At 46.6% G+C, this 22,662-nt stretch overlaps 1 protein-coding gene and 1 non-coding gene across 2 annotated transcripts in view; both read right to left on the bottom strand.

The window, feature by feature from the left end:
• The window catches only part of USP10 (ubiquitin specific peptidase 10), a 63,486-nt gene that overhangs the window by 1,014 nt on the left and 39,810 nt on the right, over positions 1-22,662 (bottom strand). The window contains exons 5-13 of the mRNA XM_061386890.1: positions 12,848-12,939; positions 12,227-12,336; positions 11,677-11,732; positions 11,340-11,443; positions 8,877-8,976; positions 7,920-8,097; positions 5,449-5,614; positions 3,938-4,082; positions 2,641-2,706 (exon numbers count right to left, since the gene is read on the bottom strand). Of these exons, the coding sequence (XP_061242874.1) occupies positions 2,641-2,706; positions 3,938-4,082; positions 5,449-5,614; positions 7,920-8,097; positions 8,877-8,976; positions 11,340-11,443; positions 11,677-11,732; positions 12,227-12,336; positions 12,848-12,939 (1,017 nt within the window). The remainder of the gene's footprint in view (positions 1-2,640; positions 2,707-3,937; positions 4,083-5,448; positions 5,615-7,919; positions 8,098-8,876; positions 8,977-11,339; positions 11,444-11,676; positions 11,733-12,226; positions 12,337-12,847; positions 12,940-22,662) is intronic.
• TRNAR-GCG (transfer RNA arginine (anticodon GCG)) lies at positions 19,822-19,893 on the bottom strand. The gene has a single exon. It is a non-coding gene; the product is annotated as a tRNA-Arg (tRNA).

Raw genomic sequence — 22,662 nt, 5'->3', positions numbered from 1 at the left:
AAGAGGGCCGGGCGCCGTGAGAGCGGCTTCACACAGCAGTGCCTACGGTACCCCCCAGTCTCACGAAACCCCACACCAAGCCAGGTGGGACAGAGAAACATGACACACACAGCAAGGCCGTCTAAACTCAAACCCTCAACAAGTTACAACACAGAGTCACACATCTATACTGTGATAACATGTTCAAACCTCCCAAACCATGAAAGGAATGCCAATTTATAATGGGGTCGTCCCATCTGTGAGCCCTGTGAAGACTTGGGCCTGGGGACGGTCCCCTGGGAAGCAGGACACACAGGAGACACGGTCTGCAGAGCCGTCAGCCCAGCGCCCTGGGGGACCGCACACTGAGACCCAAACCCCAGGCCCTGATCCAGCCAACCCCACCTCCAGACTGTTCTCAGCAGAGTGTCTGAATCCTGGACAGCGTGGAAACATGGAAAAGCCGAACCCACTAGGAGGAATGCCAAGTACATTACCAACAAGATGAATTTTTTCATAGGACAGATTAGGACTGTTTGGTGGTTTAGAAATAGGCTTATACTACGTGAAAAAACCAAGAATCTGAGATTTGCTGAGGACTGTCACCCATGACAAGGACAGCACTGCCCCAGGAGGGTTGCCTGGGCAGTTAGCTAGGCTGAGTGGGCACCTGTGGAGCCACCCGGCAGACACAGCACACTGGCCACTGCTATTTTTCTTCGGAAAGGCACTGCCCACTTCCATGAAAAGGAGGGCCCAGGAATGTCCTGCCCAGCAGCAGACCCAGCCTGCGTGAAGGAAGCAGCCTCTGGTGACATTCTGAGAAGGGGACGGCAGTGCGGCCAGGGGGAGCTATGTGCTACCGTGAGTGGCATGAAGGACAGTCTCTCAGGCAGAGAGGCACAATCTGGCATGAGATTCAGCAATAAATACACCTGAATGTCAGTGCACTCTCCCCTCATAAGGAGACTCGAACCCACCCTGAGCCAGGGACCTGGGCTGGTCAGAGCTGGGCTCTGCTGGGGCTCAGAGGGCACGGGGCACTGGCCCACCAGTGACGAACGTGACTGGTCACACGAGGAGAGCAAGACTGTAGGGCCATCAGGTGGGAAACCAGCCAAGGGACCAACACCAGGAGGCGGCTTCATCCTGTCCTGCAGGCTCCCAACGGAGAGGTTGCCACACTTTACCTCTAAGGCCTACCTGACTTGGGAAAGAGTTATGGGCCTTTTTTTTTTTAGTGACCAGGTCACTGGGACTGAAAGGACCTGTGGATTTAACTGATTTGCATTTCCTTTGAGACACTTCATTCTAAATATTCAGAAGAGAAGCCTCTACCTGTATTCGGACTTCTTAAACAGTAACCCCATAGCTAACGTGGTGACGTATCATGGATACCCAGCAAGCTCACTGTCATAGAAGCAGAGCCGAGAACCAGAGATTTTCAAAAGCTTATGCACTGTACTAACTCGTTTTCTTTGTCCCACAGTCAAAACCATCTTTAAATAAGTACCTCTTTACTCACATTGTACAGAGAATTGCAACCCATCCAGTGACCTTACTTCTGAGGTCAGAAGGCTCACGATGGGGACTCAGGGGTGCAGGCAGGTGGAGTCCATGCTCTCACCATGGTCCCCTTGACCAAGAGACGAGACCTCCTAATCCTGCCTGTGACATCACCCACTCTGCAAGGACTCCAAGGGAGAGCTACAGGGGGACTTAGAGAAACATGTTCGTGCCCTGGGACCTCAGTGACAAACCTCAGAGGCCAGGCTGCACCCTGGGGGCCTCTGGTCTCACAGGCAGGCCGCAGAGAGGCCAAGCGTCCAGCCCACAGCAGGCCAGGGGAAGGCAGTGCCCACCAGCTCCCAGCAGGCTGGGGCCAGGCTGTGATGAGCCACCTTGGGGAGAAGAACAAGTCAGAGGGAGCAGGACCCACTGGGAAGAAAAGGCTGACTGGGCCCAACATGTTCTCACAGGGCCCCTGAACCACCCACCGCCCACACCCACATTCCGAGCACTGGGGGCGGACCCAGGGCAAGAGTGCGAAGCTCTACTCTGCCACGAAAGGGCACGGAGCAGTGAGTGCTCCTCCACAGCTTCAGTGTGTTCTTCTACAAAATGGGGACAGCACTGCGTTCCTCTCAGGAAACTGTTAAGGACTAAATGGGGTTCTACATAAGAAGTATCTGGTGGAAAGGTCAATGAACTGGTGAGGGCCAATAAATAACAGTCATTACAAACAGGCTCACAGAAGGCAACACAAAAGGGGGGTGGGAGAGAAGCTAGAAAAGTCTAATAAAAATGGCCAAAAAACCCAACACAATTGGCCATGGGCACCCCATCCCCAGTAGGGAGGGTTCCCAGCCTGACAACCTCACTCCTCTGGCTCCAAGACAGAAACATCATGTGAAATGAGGCCGTACACTGGATTGAGTTTTAGAGCGAGCCAGGAAGACATTCTGTCAAATTGCAAACACACCAAATTTTAGGTAAAACACACATTTTCAAATGATTTACAGACTAATAAAGCCCACAGGGATACCAACAATTTTTCTCTACATTACACGGTATTATAACAATATAAAATTGTGCCTGTGTATAAAACCTTTTAATCATCGCTTTAATAGGGAAGTATCATGTCATACAAAGTTTACTTACCTGCAAACAGCCTATAGGTTCTGTGGCATTTAAAGTTCTTATTTTTAACCCCTGGAGAGAGCAGTTCTGAAAAACAAAATATCAACAATTTCAATCTATAAAAGGGCTGACATACCAGGGTCTCAGAAAAAGGGGGCAGATGGCGGCCTCCATTCAAGTCACCACCCTGTGGACCAGGGAGACCCGCCAGCACTCCAGCCCTTCGTCTGCAGACAACTGAGCAGAGAGGCAGTAATCACGTCACCAGAACCCACCCATCAGGGGATGGGCAGTGAGCCTCAAGTTCATGCTAGAAACTCCTTACAAGCAGAGGTTCTAAAAAGTGGAAAAGAAAGATAAAAACAAAGCAGCCCTGGAAAGCCTAAGATGGGAAACATTATCCACGTGCCCCAGATCACAAAATTCGAACAAACAGTAAGATGATTTTCGGTTGACATTTCTTCCCCCCTCTGGTCCTCAAGCAGCCTGTGAACTGGCACTGGGAGCACACCTACAGGCAGAAGACGGCCACTCCTGAGAACAGGGCTGAGAGCAGAGCCCACTGGAGCGAGAGGGAGCATGAGGCCCACTGCCCGCAGGTCCTGCTGCCTGGCAGGTTGCAGGGCCGGGTGGTGTGGGGAGGCAGGGGAGGAGGACGGCAGGCCCGGTCCTCCAGGAGCCCACCCTGGACTGCACCCATGTCCTCTGTCTCCAGGCACCTGGACACTCTGAGCATCACCTCTAGTTTGTTATGCTCCTGAGGGAACTGCAGTTTCACACATAACATCTCTCTTAAATTCTGAAGTTTTCTAGGGAAGTTTTCCTTCAAGCTCACTCTTAGCAGGACAATGGGGTGCTTGGACCACCAAGTGCCCAAGCTGGAGCCCCAGTGACCTGGCGGAGACCTGGGGCTGGGCCGCAGCTCTGAGCAGGGCCACTGGTGCCAGAGGGCAACGTTCCCCATCCTCTAGAAAGCCCAATTAAGCAGGCTGCTCCCACAGTTACTAATATTCGGTGTAAGGAGAAGTATTTATTACCACTGATCCATAAAGTTTTTATATATTTTAGTATTTTTCTCACCTAGTAATATGTTCATATGGTTTATTCATTTTTTTACTTTGTCTTTAAAAAGCCATTTTTGTGAGAATTTTAACCTAAAACTCTATTAAGGAGTCAAGTAATGTAAAACAAAAAAAATCAGGAGCGAGCCCTTCTGAATCCTGACAGGGGATGGAAAAGCTTAAGCTTCAAGAAGCTGGCTAGTTTCCAGCATCACCAGAGCGTCGCCATTAACACTTTTGCCTTACACAGCTGTTACCTTTACTAATTTCCAAGTCCACAGGATATTCGATATTTTTGATGAGCTTCTGACAGCCACCGGTCTTCTCATAGACAAACCGTTTGAGGTGCAGCACGAGCACAGGAGGGAGCTTTTCCAGAGTCACTCTCCGACTGATCTCCACCTGAGACAGAGCACAGCAGACACGCCGTCTCACTTCGAGAGGCAGACCTGGGGCCACCGCCCACACCAGAACTCAGCGTTCCGGGGCGGCGCATCTCACACCTTCCTGAGGCACACATCTTTAGAGAATCCAGTGGGCTCTTTCTGAGCGCCACCGACCTCCTTCAGTACATGCTGACAACCCTACAGACGCAGCTCGGGGCCCTAGGCCAAGTTAAGAACTTTTGTCCTAGGGCATTAAACTGGCATAAAAATCCAAAGGCTAACTTAGTAATACCTTAAATTACATACGTATTGACTCATTTTTTAGTAATTCTCAAAATACAGAGAAAGCTGAGCCCAATGTGTTTCTTGCATTAGATGCTTTAAATGACCTTAAAGCTGTTTGGTCTAACCACTGGTTTTATAACAGTTCCAGTTTTATCCATTTGAAATGCCCCTTGCTGTTGCTAAGTCGCTTCAGTCATGTCCGACTCTGTGCGACCCTATAGATGGCAGTCCACCAGGCTCCCCCATCTCTGGGATTCTCTAGGCAAGAATACTGGAGTGGGTTGCCATTTCCTTCTCCAATGCATGAAAGTGAAAAGTGAAAGTGAAGTCGCTCAGTCGTGTCCGACTCCTAGCGACCCCATGGACTGCAGCCTACCAGGCTCCTCCGTCCATGGGATTTTCCAGGCAAGAGTACTGGAGTGGGTTGCCATTGCCTTCTCCGGAAATGCCCCTTAAGCACTTTCAAAAGTCTACTGAATGCTGCTTCTTATTAAAATGGATCTTCAGAAGCAAATTTAACCTCTTTATGTACTGTTCTCTGTAATTTCAAACGTGTTGATGCTTCCTATGTTTCTATGGAGAATAGTTTCGGTAGAAATTACTTGTTCAAGTCACAATCCAAAAGACAGCAGCACAGAAAAAACACCCAGCAAACCTCCGGAGAAGTGCCCGCCTGTCTGGCTGAAGGTGTATGACGGGGGTCAGGCTTTGGGGAAGCAAGCCTAGTGGCCACCGCCCCGGCTTTTTTTGGTTTCCAGATGCCTTCTTGCCTGTCCTTCCATTCAGACAGAGATCCCAAGGGTGGAAATGGCCCTGCCATCTCTAGATTCCCATGGAGCATCTAGAGTCGAGTGTCTCACACACTATACGAATGGTGAATGAATAAAAACCTGACCACAGTTCCACAGTCAGCACCAGAGACCATGATGTTTCAGCCATTTCATTCTCACACGTAGAAGCTTTCAGTGCAAAACATGTTCAACAACTGATCTGAGGAGCAGAGCTGAAACCCACTTTTCCTCATTCCAGATCCGTGCTCCCCCCATCGCCCCACGGAGAGCCCCAGGACAAATGTCCCAGACAGACAGCGATCACACCTCTTGTCTGGTTTTGGTGGTGTAACCCTGGACAGACTCTCTGGCCACCAGGCTCTCCAGTGCGTCCTGCACGGTGCGTATCTTGTCGGACTGGATGTCCAGCTGCAGGGTGAAGAACGGCTGCAGGGTGGCAGACTCTTTTGAACTCTGCTGGTAAACCACAGACCTGGGGGTGGAGAGCACAGCGCACCTAAGAGCCCGCCTTCCCGCTCCCCAAGGTTATGCAGCAGGACAGGAAAAACAAACGAGATTATGGTGCCACAAGCAAGATTTTCCAGCATCTCTGTCAGGTGACAGGAGAGGACAGAAATGCCAAAACTATGCTGAATTTTAATATAACTCTGCTCAATACCACCTCGAAAGAATTTCTAGCAACTCAATCCACCAGGTGGAAATTTGGAAGGCTTCCAAAGGCCTTCTCCACTTTATTTAATGCACCAGTTAGCAAAGGTGACGATCTTGCCACAGTCAAAACGCTGGCTCTTTTTGTATCCTCTCAAAGTCTCGCAGGCTGTTTTATTGATTGATTGATTGATTTTTAAATTTTTATTATTTTTGGCTGTGCTGGGTCTTTGCTGCTCTGCGCGGGCTTTCTCTAGTTGTAGCAAGCAGGGGCTACTCTTCTTTGCTGAGCACGAGCTCTAGAGCGTAGGCTCAGAGGCGTGGCGCTTGGGCTTAGTTGCTCTGGGACATGTGGAATCTTCCCAGATTATGGATTGAACTGGTGTCCCCTGCATTGGCAGGCGGATTCTTATCCACTGCACCAGCAGGCAAGTCCCTGCAGGCTGTTTTAATAAGAGTGAACTCCAAGGTACACAGAATGTCTTGGGTAGCATTCGCCCCTGAAAATGACTCCACAAAGGAAGGAGAGCAAGATGTGTGTGACAGGGAGGCGGCCACAGCTCAGCCTTGCTTCCTTAGCTGGTTTTCCATTTCATTTTCCTTTGTCTAAGTTTTTTTGAGTAAAAGTGTGTGCTGGGCCCATGTCTCATCGAGCCTCAGCAAGGAGCTCAACACGGAACTCTGACTCTGCAGCACAAGTTCCCTAGTTTACACAGAAATTAAGGGGTGGACGGTGGTTAGACTTCATGAGGAACTGCTGTGAAGGGCAAGTCAGCAGCTTCCTGCCACGGTTTTCTTCTCTCTCGCTGCTTCCCCGACACACAGCACGGCAGCACCTCCAGGCCCCCGTGAGGAGGCAGCCCGGAGAGCAGCGGCTGTTCCCTTGGTCCCAAAGCGTAACAGGCCTGGACTCTATCAAGAGGGTGGGAAAGGTGGAGAAAGGTGTTGGTCTCCTTGGGAAACTGAAAAGCTCCCAGAAGGGGGTGGATTTTAGGAGAAAACCTTTCAGTTGGAGACTGACACAACAGACTCCAAAATAGGAAGGGGCCTGCAGAGTCCAGTCCACAGTGAGGGCACAGGAACCACACGTTCAAGGTCGAGAGACCAGTCCGGGAGGCCTGATCATCAGCTGATGAGGTTCTCATCAGCCTGCTAAAAGGCACTCGACCTAAGCTGTTTTAGCAGAGGGACCGAACTTCCCCAATGCCTTGATAAGGGCATTACTTCTTGATTTAGGACAACGGAAAGCTAAGAGCCTTACTTTAAAAAAAAAAAAAAAAAACACACTCCTGAAGGCGAAGCTAGGGCCTTCAGAAGACGACTGAACTGTAATGAGGTCCCTGAGGACTCTGGAGGAGCAAGGAGATCCTTGGAGTCAGCGCAAGTTCTACTGAACTCCACATCACGTGGTACTGAACAGCTCCAACATAACTGAATAAGCAAAAACTTTCCTTCTAGGACTTCGTGAATGAGCAAAGGGCAGCTGGCCTGAGGGCGCTGTGGCAAGGAGGTGCCACCCGTCTTCCTCAATGTAAAAAGCTTCTCCCTCAACTTACCAGCTCAGCTGGCTCCAGGGCCTAAAACCCCTCCAATCAGATACATGAATGTCTTAACAAAACATGTATTTCCATTAACTTGTCTTTCTCTTCCTTCCAGGCTGTGAGCAGCTAACAGAGGGAATGTCAAGTGTGTTCAGGGTTGAGGGGGCTGGGGGCCAGGAGCCACTGGCAGACCGGTGGGGTAGTGCCTTCCGCAGGAGTGCCACCATGGGTCCTGTGGGGCCAGCAAGGTGTCAGGAGGCCCAAGAACAGAGCAGGCACACAGTGCAGAGGCAAAGCATCCCGTCCAAAGTTTCTTAGGACAAATCTTACACCACCCCCTCCAGCAAAATGGCAAAACCCTAAAAAAATGCAAACGCTAAATTATTCCAGAAAAAGCATAAAACCGGGATTTCTGCAGCGGTCCAGTGGCTAAAACTCCACACTCCCAATGCGGGGAGCCTGGGTTTGGTCCTTGGTCAGGGACTAGATCCCACATGCTGCTACTGAAGATGGAAGTTCCTACATGCCACAAATAAGACCCAGCTCAGCCAAATAAATAAGTACTTTTGAAAAAGAAAAGCGTAAAACCTGATGTGTCCACCAAAAATGCCAGTGATGGGGGTCTGAACAAAGTCCGCCTGGCGAGTGACTGAGGTCTTGTTTCGGGGACCCACTTGCTCCCATTCGTCCTCACTTCCTTCTCCTGGTTCTTCCTGCTCATCTTCATTCACTGAGTGGCTTTTGGGTCCATTGGAAATAGTAAGTTCTGAAAAGCAGACCATCTGCTTAGGCTACTATACACATTTACACAAAGAACAAAAATAAAAGAAGGTTTTACATGAGCCACCTACACAGATCTGTCAACTGCAGCGTCAGAGTGAACTCAGGGTGGTACACTGGGGACAAATGCAATGGTATGATGCCCCCGTGTGCCGCTGGTCTGGCCAGGGATGGATGACACCAGGGGACACCCAGGGCACGCACGTGGATGGGGAAGCACACTCTGCCGCGTTATCGCAGTCAGGCTCCTTCACTTGCGAGGGGACTCAGGGTACCAGGAAAGTCACCCCTACCTCAGGGGATGCGTGCTTTACCAGAAGTGAACTAAACCACCATCTGTAACTTGATTTTGAATCACTTTCAGGGGAAAAACTCCTCTGGTGGGGCAATGGGGATAGACACAGATTAGTAAGGACAGTGTGGTAACCACTGCAGACTCCACCAGTCATACAGGTGATCACCAAACTATTCTTTCAGCTTTTCTCCATGTTTAACCATTTTCTCAATTACAAGTTGTAGGGGAAAAAGCAAAGGTTCTGGACAAATTCTTGAATATACAAAATACAACATTCTCAGTGGTACATAATAAGCAATGTAAAAGTAATCAGTTACCTTCCTTAACGAGCAAACAAGTGATTCTTGAAGGGTGGGTGACTGTTGTGCAGAAGGCAACTTATTATATGAAGATTATACATAGCATCTGTTTAAGAAAGATTCTTAAAAAAATGTTCTACACACTTCTGTAGTAAACACACTGAAACCTACTATCATTATTTGGTGAGAGAAGCTTCTTTAGGTTCAGCATTTCCTCATGGAGTCCATTTAGAATGAAGCCTAAGTACTCTTCGGCATCTTCTTGTCGACCCTGAGAAGGTCAAATAGGATCATGTTAATTTTAACAGATTACTCTCCAAGGCCTGCACAGAGTATATTATCTGCATATACAAACTAGCCTTCTCCTGAAATGTTCAATAAGATTTAACATAAAGAGTTTCCCCAAAACCATATGGATTTTTTCTTGACAATTAAGATGGTGAAGAAGAGGAGAGGGAGGGAGATTAAACATTTATCTCTAAGCAATAAAAAGGGTGTTTTGTTTTTTTCATTTTTGCTTTTCTCTATTTCTGAAATTTCCTAAAATAAATAGATACTACCTTCATGATAAGTTATTTTAAAAGTTTCTTTTTTATTAAAATGAAATAAAAACATGAACTCAATGTCTAGGCCACCCCACTGTACAACCCCAGGGGTCACCATGCACACTGTAACTGTAAGCTGTAAAATTAACAGCCCCTGTATGTCTCCTTCCATTTTTGACAATGGGCAACCAAGGTAGAAAAGATGTTATATGTGAAAAACTACTCATTTAAAGACTCAGCTGCCTGTTTCACACATCAGTATATCAGTGGTAGATGAATCACACAAGACCGTCATACAGAGACATGAGATGAGGTATCATCTCACATGGTTTCATCTGATCATGTAATTTATCATGATCGCTTCACACTTCACTCTTTGGTGCATAACCATGTGCGTGTTTCAGGGATCTGCAAGCTCTTCTGCTTGTGGTCTCTGAGCAGATCTGCTTACTCTCATGTAACTGGAGCTGTGGACGGGGGCTTCTGGTGTGTGTCTGTGGGAAACGGCAGAGGCTGGCACAGCCCAAGACACAGAGAAGAGCTAACAGTGCTGGGAAAGGGCTGCTCGCTGGGCTGGGCCTCAGCTGGCATCTGGGAACTTGGGTTTCGGGAGGGCTCCCACCATTCCAGGAACTAGGAAGGGAACGTGCCCAAATCGTGCACAGCGTGGTTTCTCCTGAGTGCTGGCTTTCCTTCTGGGAGCCTGGAATTTCGGTCTGTGCAAGGCAGCCAGTGCCTATGTGACTGGCCCCTAACACAATCCCTGAACACTGAGACTCCAAGGGGCGTCCAGGGTGGACCACACCCCACACGCTGTCCCAGTGTGGCGTGGGAGGACCTGAGTGAGGACTGTGTGGCTACACCCGAACGGGACTCTCAGGAGTTCCTGCAGACACTGCCCGAGTCCTCAGGCTCTGCTGAACCCACTAAAGGACCAGCTCCAGAGTCCTGTGAGATCTTCCAGCTAAGCACCAACCCTGAGGTTGGGGTCTCACAGGGACCCCAACAAGCCAACAGTGATGTAACAGCCACAGGATGGCAGCGCTGCTCATCGACGGGAAGCCCCCGGCTTTACCTCTGCCCCCCTGGCATCCTATGGCTTTTAAAGCATCTGGACACGCATCTACCTCAGAGCTTGTCTTGCCTATTTTCTTAAATTATCGATCTAACTCCCTTACCGGAGGATGAGCTCCTTGAGAGCAGAGGGCACACTGACTCCATGTGTACATTTCCAACACAGAAACATCCCTAAATTCCGAACTAACATTCAAGGCTCCACTGAGAGCACAGAAGAGCCCCTGGTAGTATCCTGCTGGACTGCCCGGAGTATCTACTCTTGTTACAAACCACAGGGTTTCAAACAATATTATTTCACTCAGTCTTAACAGAATTTCCTGCATTGTTTCCTAAAGCATTTCCCTGACCATCATTTCATTGCTCATCTTGACTTATCACAAACTCTATCAGGGAGGAAAGAAATGCTCCAGTTCACTGTGCTATGGGTGCTCCGATTTCCTTTCAAAGCCACATGTCAGGGCCCTGGACAAGACCTCCAGGGCCTTGAGCCCCATGCCTTCAGCAGTACAGTGTATGATTAAAATTGTAGGTTGTCAGAAAGTCACAGGCCCAGGAGCTGCTGCAGCAGGAGCATGAGGAAGATGGCAAGCCCTCCCGAATGCTGGCGTGGCTCAGGGCCCCCAGCCCCGCAGCAGCAGGGCAGTCCCTCAGAGGGCAAGGAGCTGGCTTGGCTGCCAGGCTCCACCACTTCCTAGCTGGGACCCTGGACAGTGACTTCACTTTCCTCAAATGTAACAAGCAAACAATTATCACACTACCTACCTTCACAGGGGGAAGTAAGTTAATCTATAGAACGAACACACAGCAGTAGTGGTCACAGTAAACGATACACGAGTTGTCTGACCCCCATGACTGTCATTCCATATTCTAACCCATCCTAGCAACTGCCTCCAGAGCAAGCCCAGATCCACGGAACCCCGCTTCATCACACACTTGAAAGCAGAGGGCAAGCAGCGAACACACAACTGGTGTGGCACGAGCGTCACGCCCGCTATGGAACGTCAGTTCCCACCTTCTCAGACAGGCTCGACTTGATCACTGTCAGGAGTCTATAAATATACGTGGGTTCAAAGGCAGCTCCGGGGCGGATATCCCTCACGATTTTATCCCCAAGAGCTGCAACAGAAACAGGACACAGATTTTCACAACCCAACAAAGTCTTGAAATGACAAAAAGCATGATCACCAAAATTCCCCCCACTGCCACCCAAACTTAAGAAGAGCTTAGGTGTACCAACCTGCGTGTAAAAAGACATTGTTTTCCCAGCAAGACTGAATTTCCCAGTCTCAGTCATCTGACTTCATAGTTCCCCATAGGTAATGGTATAAGAAGCCCTTGTTTCCACTCACCTTGTCTGGGTTTTGGAGGTACTGGCATATTAGTAAACTCATTCATTAGCCGAACACTAAACATGGGGGAGAAAATGTTTAGTACACTTTTTTTCAACGTCAACATCAATGTCATAATTTATATTGTGTAAATAATGACAGTTTAGATATATAAAGCAAAAATAGAAGACATGAATGAATTTAGTCAGCACATTTTTCAAAAAAGACATACTATCACTAAAGAGACCTGATGGCTAAGTAGAGTATTAGCTTGTATGAAGATAGCAAACTTTAGTTAACCAATGCTACAAAGGCTAGTGAGTTCTTAAATCTTTTTTAAGTGATACAAATTACTAAACATTAAAATTTATTCAACTGACACTAAAGAACACAGATAAAACAATGCTACAGTTGCATTTCTGGTTAACTTCCATACAAAATCATGAACAGTAAATTAAGAAAAAAAAAAAAGAACAGGATTGGTTTATAGGAAATCCAAAACTTTGCTATCTGAATCTAATTCTCAGAGTGGGGAGCCCACTCCTTGACCCGCTCTCAGCGGCTTACTTACAAGCTGTCTATCATGGGTGTGGACGTACAAGGCCTTTGCACTTTCGAATACAGAGGAATGAGCTTCATCAGGTGATACATCGGCGGGCAAGCCACCAAGGCTTGCAGTGTCTACACAACAGCAGTGAGGAAGCGTAAAGGAAACTAAACTGATGCTCCAGAGTGTGGAAAGAGCATATAAAACTAAATAAGCCAAGAACACTGAACAACTGAAATATATAAACACAAAAGGAACCAAACCAAATAATCCCCGAGATAACTGCCTTGTGAAATCCAAGGAATTTATAAACAAGATCTTGACTTAACCTAGATTAAGTCAATTAGCACATTTCCAGTTTAAGTGGTCACTCTACCCTACTATTCAGGAACACCCCCCCCTTTTTTTTTTCAGGACCATTTTAGAGAACTAAACTTGCTTGATTTTGACAGTCATCATCTTTTTTTTTTTGGGGGGGGGGTGTGGGGGCGGTCAGAAATAACCCAGTTAATAAGCAATAAGGAACCAAAGTTTTGGATTCAAAACATGGGGTGGACGCCCCACAGAAGCTGAACTAAGTCAAGCGTGCCCTGGCAAGAGGATGCTGCAGAAACCAGCCTTGGGGACAGCATCTGAGGAGGATACAGCGTTGATGTAGCACCAGTTTCCTTTGTTGATCAGCCCGCGGGGTTGCAATGACACCGGTTTGTGAATCAGGGTGACATTCTCCAGTAACTCTGAAAGATGGGAGCACAGTCAAAGTGTTAACAGCGTCTCAGGAGCAATTCACCTGCTCTGCTCTGGAAGCTGACTGCCTACTCCAGAGCAGTCACACCCACAGGGAAGGCAGGCTCCATCAAAGCTTGGTTCAGCTCTTCATCATGTAATTATTGAATGATTAGAATTTTCAAAGGTATTTGGCCCCCCCTCCCTGAACACTGACATTTATCAACTAGGAAGCACAAGAACTGTTTTAATGAGAAACAGAAAAGGCTTAAAAAACAGTATTAACAGTATTAGGGAAGAGACTTGGAGCAAGCTTTGTTATCCTCAGACTCATCTTTGACATCACTTTTCCCCAGTCTTAAAATAGCAATAAAAGAATGTTTTATGCTTTTAATAGAGATGCTTTATAACAAGGTCTCCCATGTCCCATTACAAATCCTTTAACAGTGACAGCCACAGTTATTCTCGGGAAGTGCGTTCCAGCTCACAGTGTTAACTCACTGTGCTTAATCCTCAGAGATCCCAGGGTAGCACTACCATCCCCTTTCAACAAAAGGAAACCGAGGCTCCAGATTAACCCGCCTGGCTGTGACCTCACAGGAGCCAGGAGGTGCAGTCAGTACCCAAAATTCATAACCTGCAGCCACACTGCCTCCAGTGACTTGTAACAGTAACAAGGGAGCACGAATTTGATATCGGCACCCACCCCAAGGCAACACTCAAAACAAAAGAAGCCTTTCTTTTCTAAACACACAGCTGTACTGGCAGGTCCCAGACTTAAGCATTAAAAGAAGAAATTAATTCGCAAGGTTCTAATGTCAAACACACCCACTTCCTCCCTCTCTCCTGTGAGGATAAAATGCCCTCTGTCCTCTAATTGAGGAAGCATAGAGAATAATTTTCCCATTTATTAAAAAGTGAAACATGACCAACTCAGAAGAGAGGCCATGGAATCTGTTAAGACTAAGTTTGCCAAGGTCCTCTCCCCTCACCCCTGCTCTCCATATGGGGCACAGTCATAAAACTCAAAACCAACTTCTGAACACAAGGACCTCTGATAAATGCCATGCTGCTGCTGGTTAAGCCTTGCCTGGGAACCAGGACCTGCAGGCCCAGAGACAACCGAGGGGTGGCCCTGCCGTGTCAGAGCCTGCAGACCAGGCGGGGAGGGACGACACAGTACGGGCTCTGCGGGGGGGTGAGGGTGGGCAGGGGAGGGGACGTGCCACCCGATCCACGGACTGGAGAAACCAGGGGTGGCCGGGGCGTGCGACAGCAAACAGCACCAGAAATTCGAAAATGTCTCTAGTTAAGCGGGCTGCCTTGCACCCAGAGATGTGCGCGGAGACAAGCAGGTTCTTTGCTGGCTCTGGGGGACCATGACGAGATGAGGGGCTCAGTTTGAGAGTTTCAGAGGCTCAAATAAGGGTGCCCGGACGACACCACTGAACAGTACGCTGACCCTCACAGACCAGCCAGTGACACATCTCCACTCACTCACACACGGGACCCTGCAGCTCAGGGCTGTACATCCTGAGAGCAATGGGTGGGGAATGGAGCCCCTGGACCACCCCCGTCCCAAGTGACAGGCTGAGGAGAAACCGTCACGGTGATCGAGGAAGACAGGGCAGCTGGACTCAGCAGTGGAGGCAGACGGAAGTTGGAGGGCCTCAGGAGGGGAAAGCGAGAGTGGAGGGCACTGGGGGCAGGAAGCCTGGCTGAGGAGGGAGACAAGAGGCGTGTGACAGCAAATGGCACCAGAAGAAATCCCTCCAGCGGAGTGTGGTGCCCTCCACCGAGAGGAAACACACACAGGGACAGCAGGGGCTCAGGAGATCCCGGGATGGCAGGAGGGAGGGGAAGGGCAGACTTTTACGGGAGCGGTAGGGAGGGGACATGAAAGAGCAGTATCAACTTCCCTGATGATGCTGGAAGCAAAGTGTCCCAAGGTGGGGGTGGGCTATGAGGGGGACAGGCCTGACAGCATCAACTCCCATTCCATACAGACACTGAAGGAAACAGAAAGCAAATGACTGGGGACATAAATGCAAGACCTTATCTGAAACTTCTCTTCCACACAACTGTTTTACAGGCCTCAAAAATACATTTACAGATGGTCAAAAGTGCTTTGGATGTGTATTTTGTCAGGTTAAAAAATAATCATTTATGACAAGGCCAAGTCCACTCTCAAAGGGGAAGCAGGTGCAAAAAGTGTCAGGAACTAACTGCTCTAGGCTGGAAAACGCCTCTCCTCTCATGTTTCTCACTGAGCTACATGCCCAGAATAATCTGAACACCTGCAGGTGGAAACATCCCAGCCCTATGGAATCTGTGAACACAGCCAATTTAAAATTGACTACTAGCTGATTCCTTTCCAACATTTGTCTGGACAATGGCATGTGCTGATTGGACAGAACCTTTAGTTCTACATCAACCCTTCCCCTGAACCAATCCCAGGGTTGCTTACTTTAAGGAGCAGGCAGGTTAAAAAAAAGAAAAGAAAAGAGAAAAAAAAGGTTCACTCTTTCTTCCCCAATGCTAAGTCTCTTAGCACCACCTAGTGGTTTGTTCAGCAACTGCAGGTTAATAGAACTAAGGGGTCGCAGGCAGACCCAACTACTTGACTAACAGAACTTCCAAGCAGACACATATTGGCTCCATCAGGTCTCCTCGCCTCCTTCCCCCTGCTGCTCTCTCTGCTAAGAGCCTCCAGCTGTTCCTCTCCTATCCTGTTCCTTGGCGAGTCCTCAAGGCAAGGCCAATCGTGACTCGCTGACCTAGACCATGGATAGCACACAGTGTTCACCAGCCACATGGGATGAAGTAAGCTGGAGACTAATAGCTATGGATTATGGCAAATGACTCCACACAAGTTTGTGTGGAACGACCTGTGGAGTTGAAGTGAAAAGTGTTAGTCACTCAGTCACGCCTGACTCTTTGTGACCCCCTGGACTGTAGCCCACCAGACTCTTCTGACCGTTTTCCAGGTAAAAATGGTGGAGTGGGTTGCCGTTTCCTCCTCCAGGGAATCTTCCCAATCCAGGGATCAAACCCATGTCTCCTGTGGCTCCTGCAACTGCAGGTAGATTCTTTACCATTGAGCTACCTGGGAAGCCTTGAAACTCTGCAGGAGTGGGAATTCCAACAGAGAAGTGGACTAAGGGCAAGAATCCAGGAAGACAAGCAGAAACAAGGGTCTGCCCCCCGATTCCACCACTTCATTTACCCTGTAACCTGGGGCAGACAGCACGGCCCCTGCAGGGAAATGGGGAGGGTCTGGATAATGTCTCACTCGGTCAGCTCCTCATAGAGGGTCCTAATCCTGCTCAGAAAATAAAGAGCTCAAACAAGTGAGAGAGAAGGAAGGGGACTAAAGGATGAAGTCTGGGAGGACCAACACTTTTCAGTTCTTCAAATGGAAATGTTTACTTCGATTCCTTAAAGTTAAGTTTTGACTATTTTGTGAGTGTGTGCATTAACAAAGTCACATTTTGAAAGGAAAGAAAGGTTGTAGAAAAAATTAAGATTAAATATCTTACTGTCTAAGATTTTCCTCTTAATGTTCAGTTTTATAACACACTGTGCATTGAGCGTTTCTCCCCCAGAACAACTTCAATGGCCACACACTGATCCAGAGGCTAACACCCGACAGAGCCCGCCGCGTGCTGCTCCTCTCCTCGGCCCAAACAGCACAGGCGCAAAGACAAGGATAATCCTAACAGTCCCAGTCCTGTTGAGTGAATCCTCCTAAAATGAATGACCGTTACTGCTCTAATCCAGAAGTCAATATTCACGACTTACAGACAAGCCAGTATGAATATCGCTTTCAATTTTTTGGTATAACCACTATTTAATTAAGTTCCTTTTATAAGAACATCACCGTTTCCGTTTACTATTTTGCTAAAGTCCAATAAGCACTGTAATTTGGAGGTCAAAAAAATCAAAACAAGGAAGGGCAGCCAGAGAGAGAGAGCAGGGTATTTCCTGGGGTTGAAACTTTAAATCTGACTTATGGTCCCAAGTCATCACCGTTGGTGATCTATTTTACCTTCTTTCAGGGCAAATTATCAGAAGTTGACTACAGTAACAAGTTTCCCCCTGAAAAGCCTTCTCTTCAATCCATTGTTGTTGGTATAATTTACTACTTGGATCTGTTTAGACAGTAACTTTAGGAGGGTGCTCTCTTCAAGCCATCTTTTCCACAGGAGTTGGCAGGTCTGCGGAGGAATGGTGTTACAGGAATGGCATAAAATGCCAGCACTGACTCCATACCACACAGAAGATACAAAACTGAAACCGTTATTTCCACCTCTGTAATAGCTCAAACATTAAATGCCTGAATTAAAGTTCAACTTTATGAAATCTGCTGACAGGCAAAAACACTGAATGGTTAAGAGCCTTTCTTACAATTCAAGACATATATAGTAAACCACATACCTTACCACAAATCACTCAAGTGAAATGATTTATAAACTCAAATGGTAATACTAACACTGTCAAATGTGTAAGTTCACAAGCCATGAGTATTCTTACATATTTTATGCATCAAATTTTGTTTTCCTAAAGTCAGCACCTAAAGGTCATATTACCATTTAAAATCCATGAAAATGCAAGGCACAGAACTTTCACTGATTCTGAAGGCTCAACAGTTGGCTTGTCGTTGACATTCTGCTGCTGTTGACCTGCCTTTCTGTCATCTTCCTAACTGTTTAAAACATTCTCCAAGTGTTTTCTTCCTCATTACATCACTGTGGAAGAACACACACTATCCTGGTTATCTAATTAGGTGGAGGACAGTGAAGTGATCAGAATGTGCCACTACCCACTGGCGACAAATCAACTTACATTTTCTCATGGTGGGAAAGGGAGTCCCATTTAGGGAGGTCTATAAAGGATACAGAACAGAAATACCTGCAAGGACATACACCTGTCAAGTCAGACGTGAACTGAACTCTCAACCCACGTGAGTCTGCACACAGGTGGTAGACCTCCTCCACTCAGGGCCTGCTGCATGGTCACTGCCTGGACTACTTGGGAGAATGTGAAGAGAATGAAAAACATGGGAGAAAGTATTTCCCAAGGACAGGAGAAATATAGATATGATTTATAAACCACCAAAGCAAAGCTCAATTGGGGTATATTGCTTAAAATAAATACAGATCCAGGAATTCATTTTTCTGAGCAGATCCAATTTGTAGTGATTTTATTGCTCTCTCCAGCGACAGTTTTTTAGGTCCAAAACAGTGTAAAATCATCTATTAAGTGTGTTTTACCAAAATTCATAATAAATGGCATGACTAGAGCCTCAATACCCCGCAGAACAGAATGTTTTTCAGCGGTCTAAGACCTCACTTTACATAGTTCTCTGAGACTAGAATTCTTGCTCCTATTTGGGCATTTGGCCTGGTCTCGCTCCTTGCCACCATTATTTACACACCTTTAAAACAGAATACACTGGTGCATAGTTTTGAAAGCAAAACATAAAGAACAAAATAACTCTGTGTGTGACCTGAAAGCATTTGATATAATTCAGGTTTGGGAGAGTACAAGTGACCCCCAGTAAAAGCCCAGGAAGATTTTAACGTTCATCACTCAGCAGGGTATGCTCCATTCCAGGCTCTGGAGGGACCACCAGCTGAGGCTGTCCCCTCTGCTTTTTTCTGTCACACTTACTCTCAACATGGGTGTGTGCCTCAGGTTTTGCACTTAGTTTCAATACAAGCTATAAGAATTAAGATTTTCAGGTTCCTTTTGCTCATCTCCTGACTCAGTTATTCCTACTGAAAAATGGCATATACTCCCTATCAGACTGACATAAACCACTTCCTGAAACACGGAAGCCTCCCCAAGCCTCTACAGGCCTCCTGTGCAGGTCCATGCTTCCCACCAGGTTGGGGAAGTGCTTTTCCCTTCCGTTTCCTGCTTAAATCAGAGTTTACACTTAAGAAAAACGGCGAAAGGAACAAAATGTTGACAAATGACACCATGAAGATGGCCTTGCCACCAAAGAACGTAAAAGCAGAATGCAATGCAGTAATGGATAAACAGACTGTGAGTAACTGAAATCTGGCTATATTTCACTCCAAAATGCTGTGTATGACTATTATTTTCTGTTTACAGTTGATCTGAGTTCCATTTCATTTGTGGTTATACAAAACTACCTGGCACTCATTAAGCACAGACATAATGACAGGGCAGACAGATGATCCAGAAATGCGGACACCCAAAATAAATGACCCTGGGGTCAAAAATTGGCCTGTGGATACTGATATCCTTCTAAGAACTCAAAAGAGAATAAACTTATTCAAACTGCCGTTCCCTCCTGTTTCTTTCCCAAATTTAATAAATAAAATGATACACATAAAAATTACTCTCTCAGCAGAACCACTGAGACGTTAATGCAAGTCAAATTCTACGACAGCCAACATCAACAGATCTTTTAATGGAGCTAGAATTTCACACAGTTAAATGCTGCTTAAAGGAAAAAATAAAATAAAATAAAATAAAATAAGCGGGCCTACCATTAAAGCTACGTCTGTAGCAGTGATCTGACCTACAACCACTTCAATATACCTTTTCATTTTTACAAGGTAAACCTCTCAGGAGGGGAATATGACAAAGGGGGAAAAAAATTCTAAACAATCTATACTTTACCTAAGCTCAGTGTGATTCCAACAGTTACTCAGTGTGACTATCACTGCATTATTTTTCAAGAAATACTGAAAACTTTCAGCAACTACATTCTGTATTTCTAAGGTTCAATGAAGAAGTGAAGTCCCTCGGTCGTATTCGACTCTTTGCAACCCCATGGACTGTAGCCTACCAGGCTCCACCCATGGGATTTTCCAGGCAAGAATACTGGAGTGGATTGCCATTTCCTTCTCCAGAGGATCTTCCCGACCCAGGGATTGAACCCGGGTCTCCTGCATCGCAGGCAGTCGCTTTACCATCTGAGCCACCAGGGAAGCCCTCTAAGGTTCAATAATCAGGCTCAAAAGAATGAAACGTTTTGAAAGGAACCACACTTCTGCTCAGATAATGAAAACATTTTCATAACTGACTTAATCAAAAACGGTTAAAAACATAAATCTTGGGGGGAGGTAATGGGGGACCATCGATTCAAAAGTGATTAGACTGTAGCAATGCTCTGCACCAATACAAATAACTTAGAGCCCCCAGTGTCGCTCTGTTCCAGTTCTCTTTTGGAGGAGCCGCATCACTTGCAGGATCTTAAGTTTTCCAACCAGGACTTGAAACTAGGCCCTGGCCCAGTGCAAGTGCTAGCCACCAGACCGCCAGGGAATTTCCTCACAGTGTTCTAGAGGGCAGTTTACCGTCAGATTTTAGCAAGTCAACTAGATTTTAACATACACAGCAAACTATGTATCAAACCACATTTAAAGTTATTTGACAAAAAATAAAAAATAAAAAATTTAAAAAAAATAAAGTTATTTGACTACAACGCTTTAAAACATTTAAAATGAATATTTTCTTTCTTCTTTTAAATAGATTGAGGAAATTTCCCAGGAATGGAGGTTTTCCTTGTGAAGTGGGCTTCCCGGTGGCTGAAAAATAAAGCATCTGCCTGCAATGCAGGAGACCACCTACAATGCAGGACTCCCTCATTCGATCCCTGGGTTGGGAAGGTCCGCTGGAGGAAATAGCAAACAATTTCAGTATTCTTGTCTGGGAAATCCCATATACAGAAGAGCCTAGCAGGCTACAGTCCATGGGGTCACAAAAGAGTCAGACACAACTTAGTAACTAAACCACCACCACCCTTTGTGAAGCCATTTTAGGAATACAAACATGACAATGCCTTCTCACTTTAAGGGCTTCCCTTGTGGCTTAGCTGGTAAAGAATCCGCCTGCAGTGTGGGAGACGTGGGTTCAATCCACGGGTTGGGAAGATCCCCTGGAGAAGGGAACGACTACCCACTCCAGTATTCTGGCCTGGAGAATTCCATGGACTATATATATAGTCAATGGGGTCACAAAGAGTCGGACACGACTGAGCGACTTTCACTTTCACTCTGAGTTTAAACAGCATGTCCGCTTTTAAAAGCACCAGACCATGCATCTCCCACTACAAGTTAAGAATGACGTTTAATTATCTACACAAAGGCTGTTCCTATTCTCCCCTGACTCTTACAGCTTTCCCTTGCAATGAACACGTTTTAAAAAGTTACAGTAAAAAATTCACCCAAATAACCTAAAAGTTATTCGTTTTAAAAGTCCAAAATGCTGGTACATCTATCAATTAACTTCTCATTTAAAGAGAAATCCAACACCTAGATTACTCAAAATATTGTATTTTGTATAAGTAATAAAATGCTTATTTAAAAACTTTTTCTAGTATTGCTTGGTGTCATCTTACTCTCAGCAGAAGGATGCGCTTTGTCTTTGCTGCAATCCTGGCCATTCGTAAGAGAGCGCACACTTTGCATCTCGTTACTGCCTTCACCCTCATCGTTTGGTGCCAAATGCTGTCAGGTATGCCAAAATGTTAAACCAGCAAACATTAAAGCCTAAACAAAGACAATTCAGAACTTCCCTGGTGATCTAGTGGTTAAGAATCTGCCTGCCAACGCAGGGGACACGGGTTTGATACCCGATCCAGGAAGGTTCCACAAGCCTCGAGGCAGCTAAGTTCATACATCACAACTACTAAAAGAAAGGAAGGAAGGAAGGAAGGAAGGAAGGAAGGAAGTGAAGTCGCTCAGTCGTGTCCAACTGTGTGAGCCCAGGGACTGTAGCCTACCAGGCTCCTCATCCATGGAATTTTCCAGGCAAGAGTACTGGAGCAGGTTGCCATTTCCTTCTCCAGGGGATCGCCGCAAACCAGGGATCGAACCTGGCTCTCCCTCACTGCAGGCACATGCTTCACCGTCTGAGCCACCAGGCCCTCACTACAGAACCTGTGCTCCACAACGAGAAGCCACCAAAATAAGCAGCACAGTCACCACATTTAGGGAGCAGCCCCTGCTCGCCGCAACTAGAAAAGTCTCAGGCAGCAACTAACACCCGTGCGGCCAATACACTTAAAAAAAAAAAAGACAGTTCATTTTAACTGGGCCAATGGGGTAAGAACCTGAAGTACTGGCTACTGGTAAACTCCTTGGATAATGAATCCTGAAGAACAGCCCCAGTTTCTTAGGCATGTGTAAAAACACACACGTTCCTGCTTCTGACTTCCCACCTTAACTTTAGAAACATAAGCCATGAGGCTTTACAGTTTTATTGTGAACTGGCCCTACTTTGTGAGCCTTAGCATATCAAATGAAATATTAACTTCAGGCCAAACTGTTGCAGTTTTTCTTTTCCAGTCAAGAATTGGCCTTGGTGTGCTAAAACTGAATAAAATCCATTTACTCAATCCAAAATAGGCATTAAAAAGAAAAAAAAAAAAAGTACTTTCTTATATCCTAAGAAATAACTCCTAAGTGAGTGGAATCCTCAGGGATTACGACCGTGAGGTCGTAATAACTGGAACACAGGCAGGACTACCCATTAGTCACACAAGGGAGCACAATTAGTCAGAAGGCAAGACGTGGAAATGTAATCTGTCAAATGACTGGTAACGGACATGGGTTTTCCACTTAACGTAAAAGTAAGATAGATATCCCTCCCCACCCGACTCTGCTCATATGTCATTTTACTTTTAGTGACACATAAGGCACAGGTATTGTTCAGAAATTCATCTGAACACATAGGTAATCCGCTATCGCTCTGGA

The sequence above is a fragment of the Bos javanicus genome, chromosome 18, assembly GCF_032452875.1.
Source record: "Bos javanicus breed banteng chromosome 18, ARS-OSU_banteng_1.0, whole genome shotgun sequence".
Taxonomy (NCBI): Eukaryota; Metazoa; Chordata; class Mammalia; order Artiodactyla; family Bovidae; genus Bos; species Bos javanicus.
This window is presented reverse-complemented; position numbering and strand designations above follow the sequence as displayed.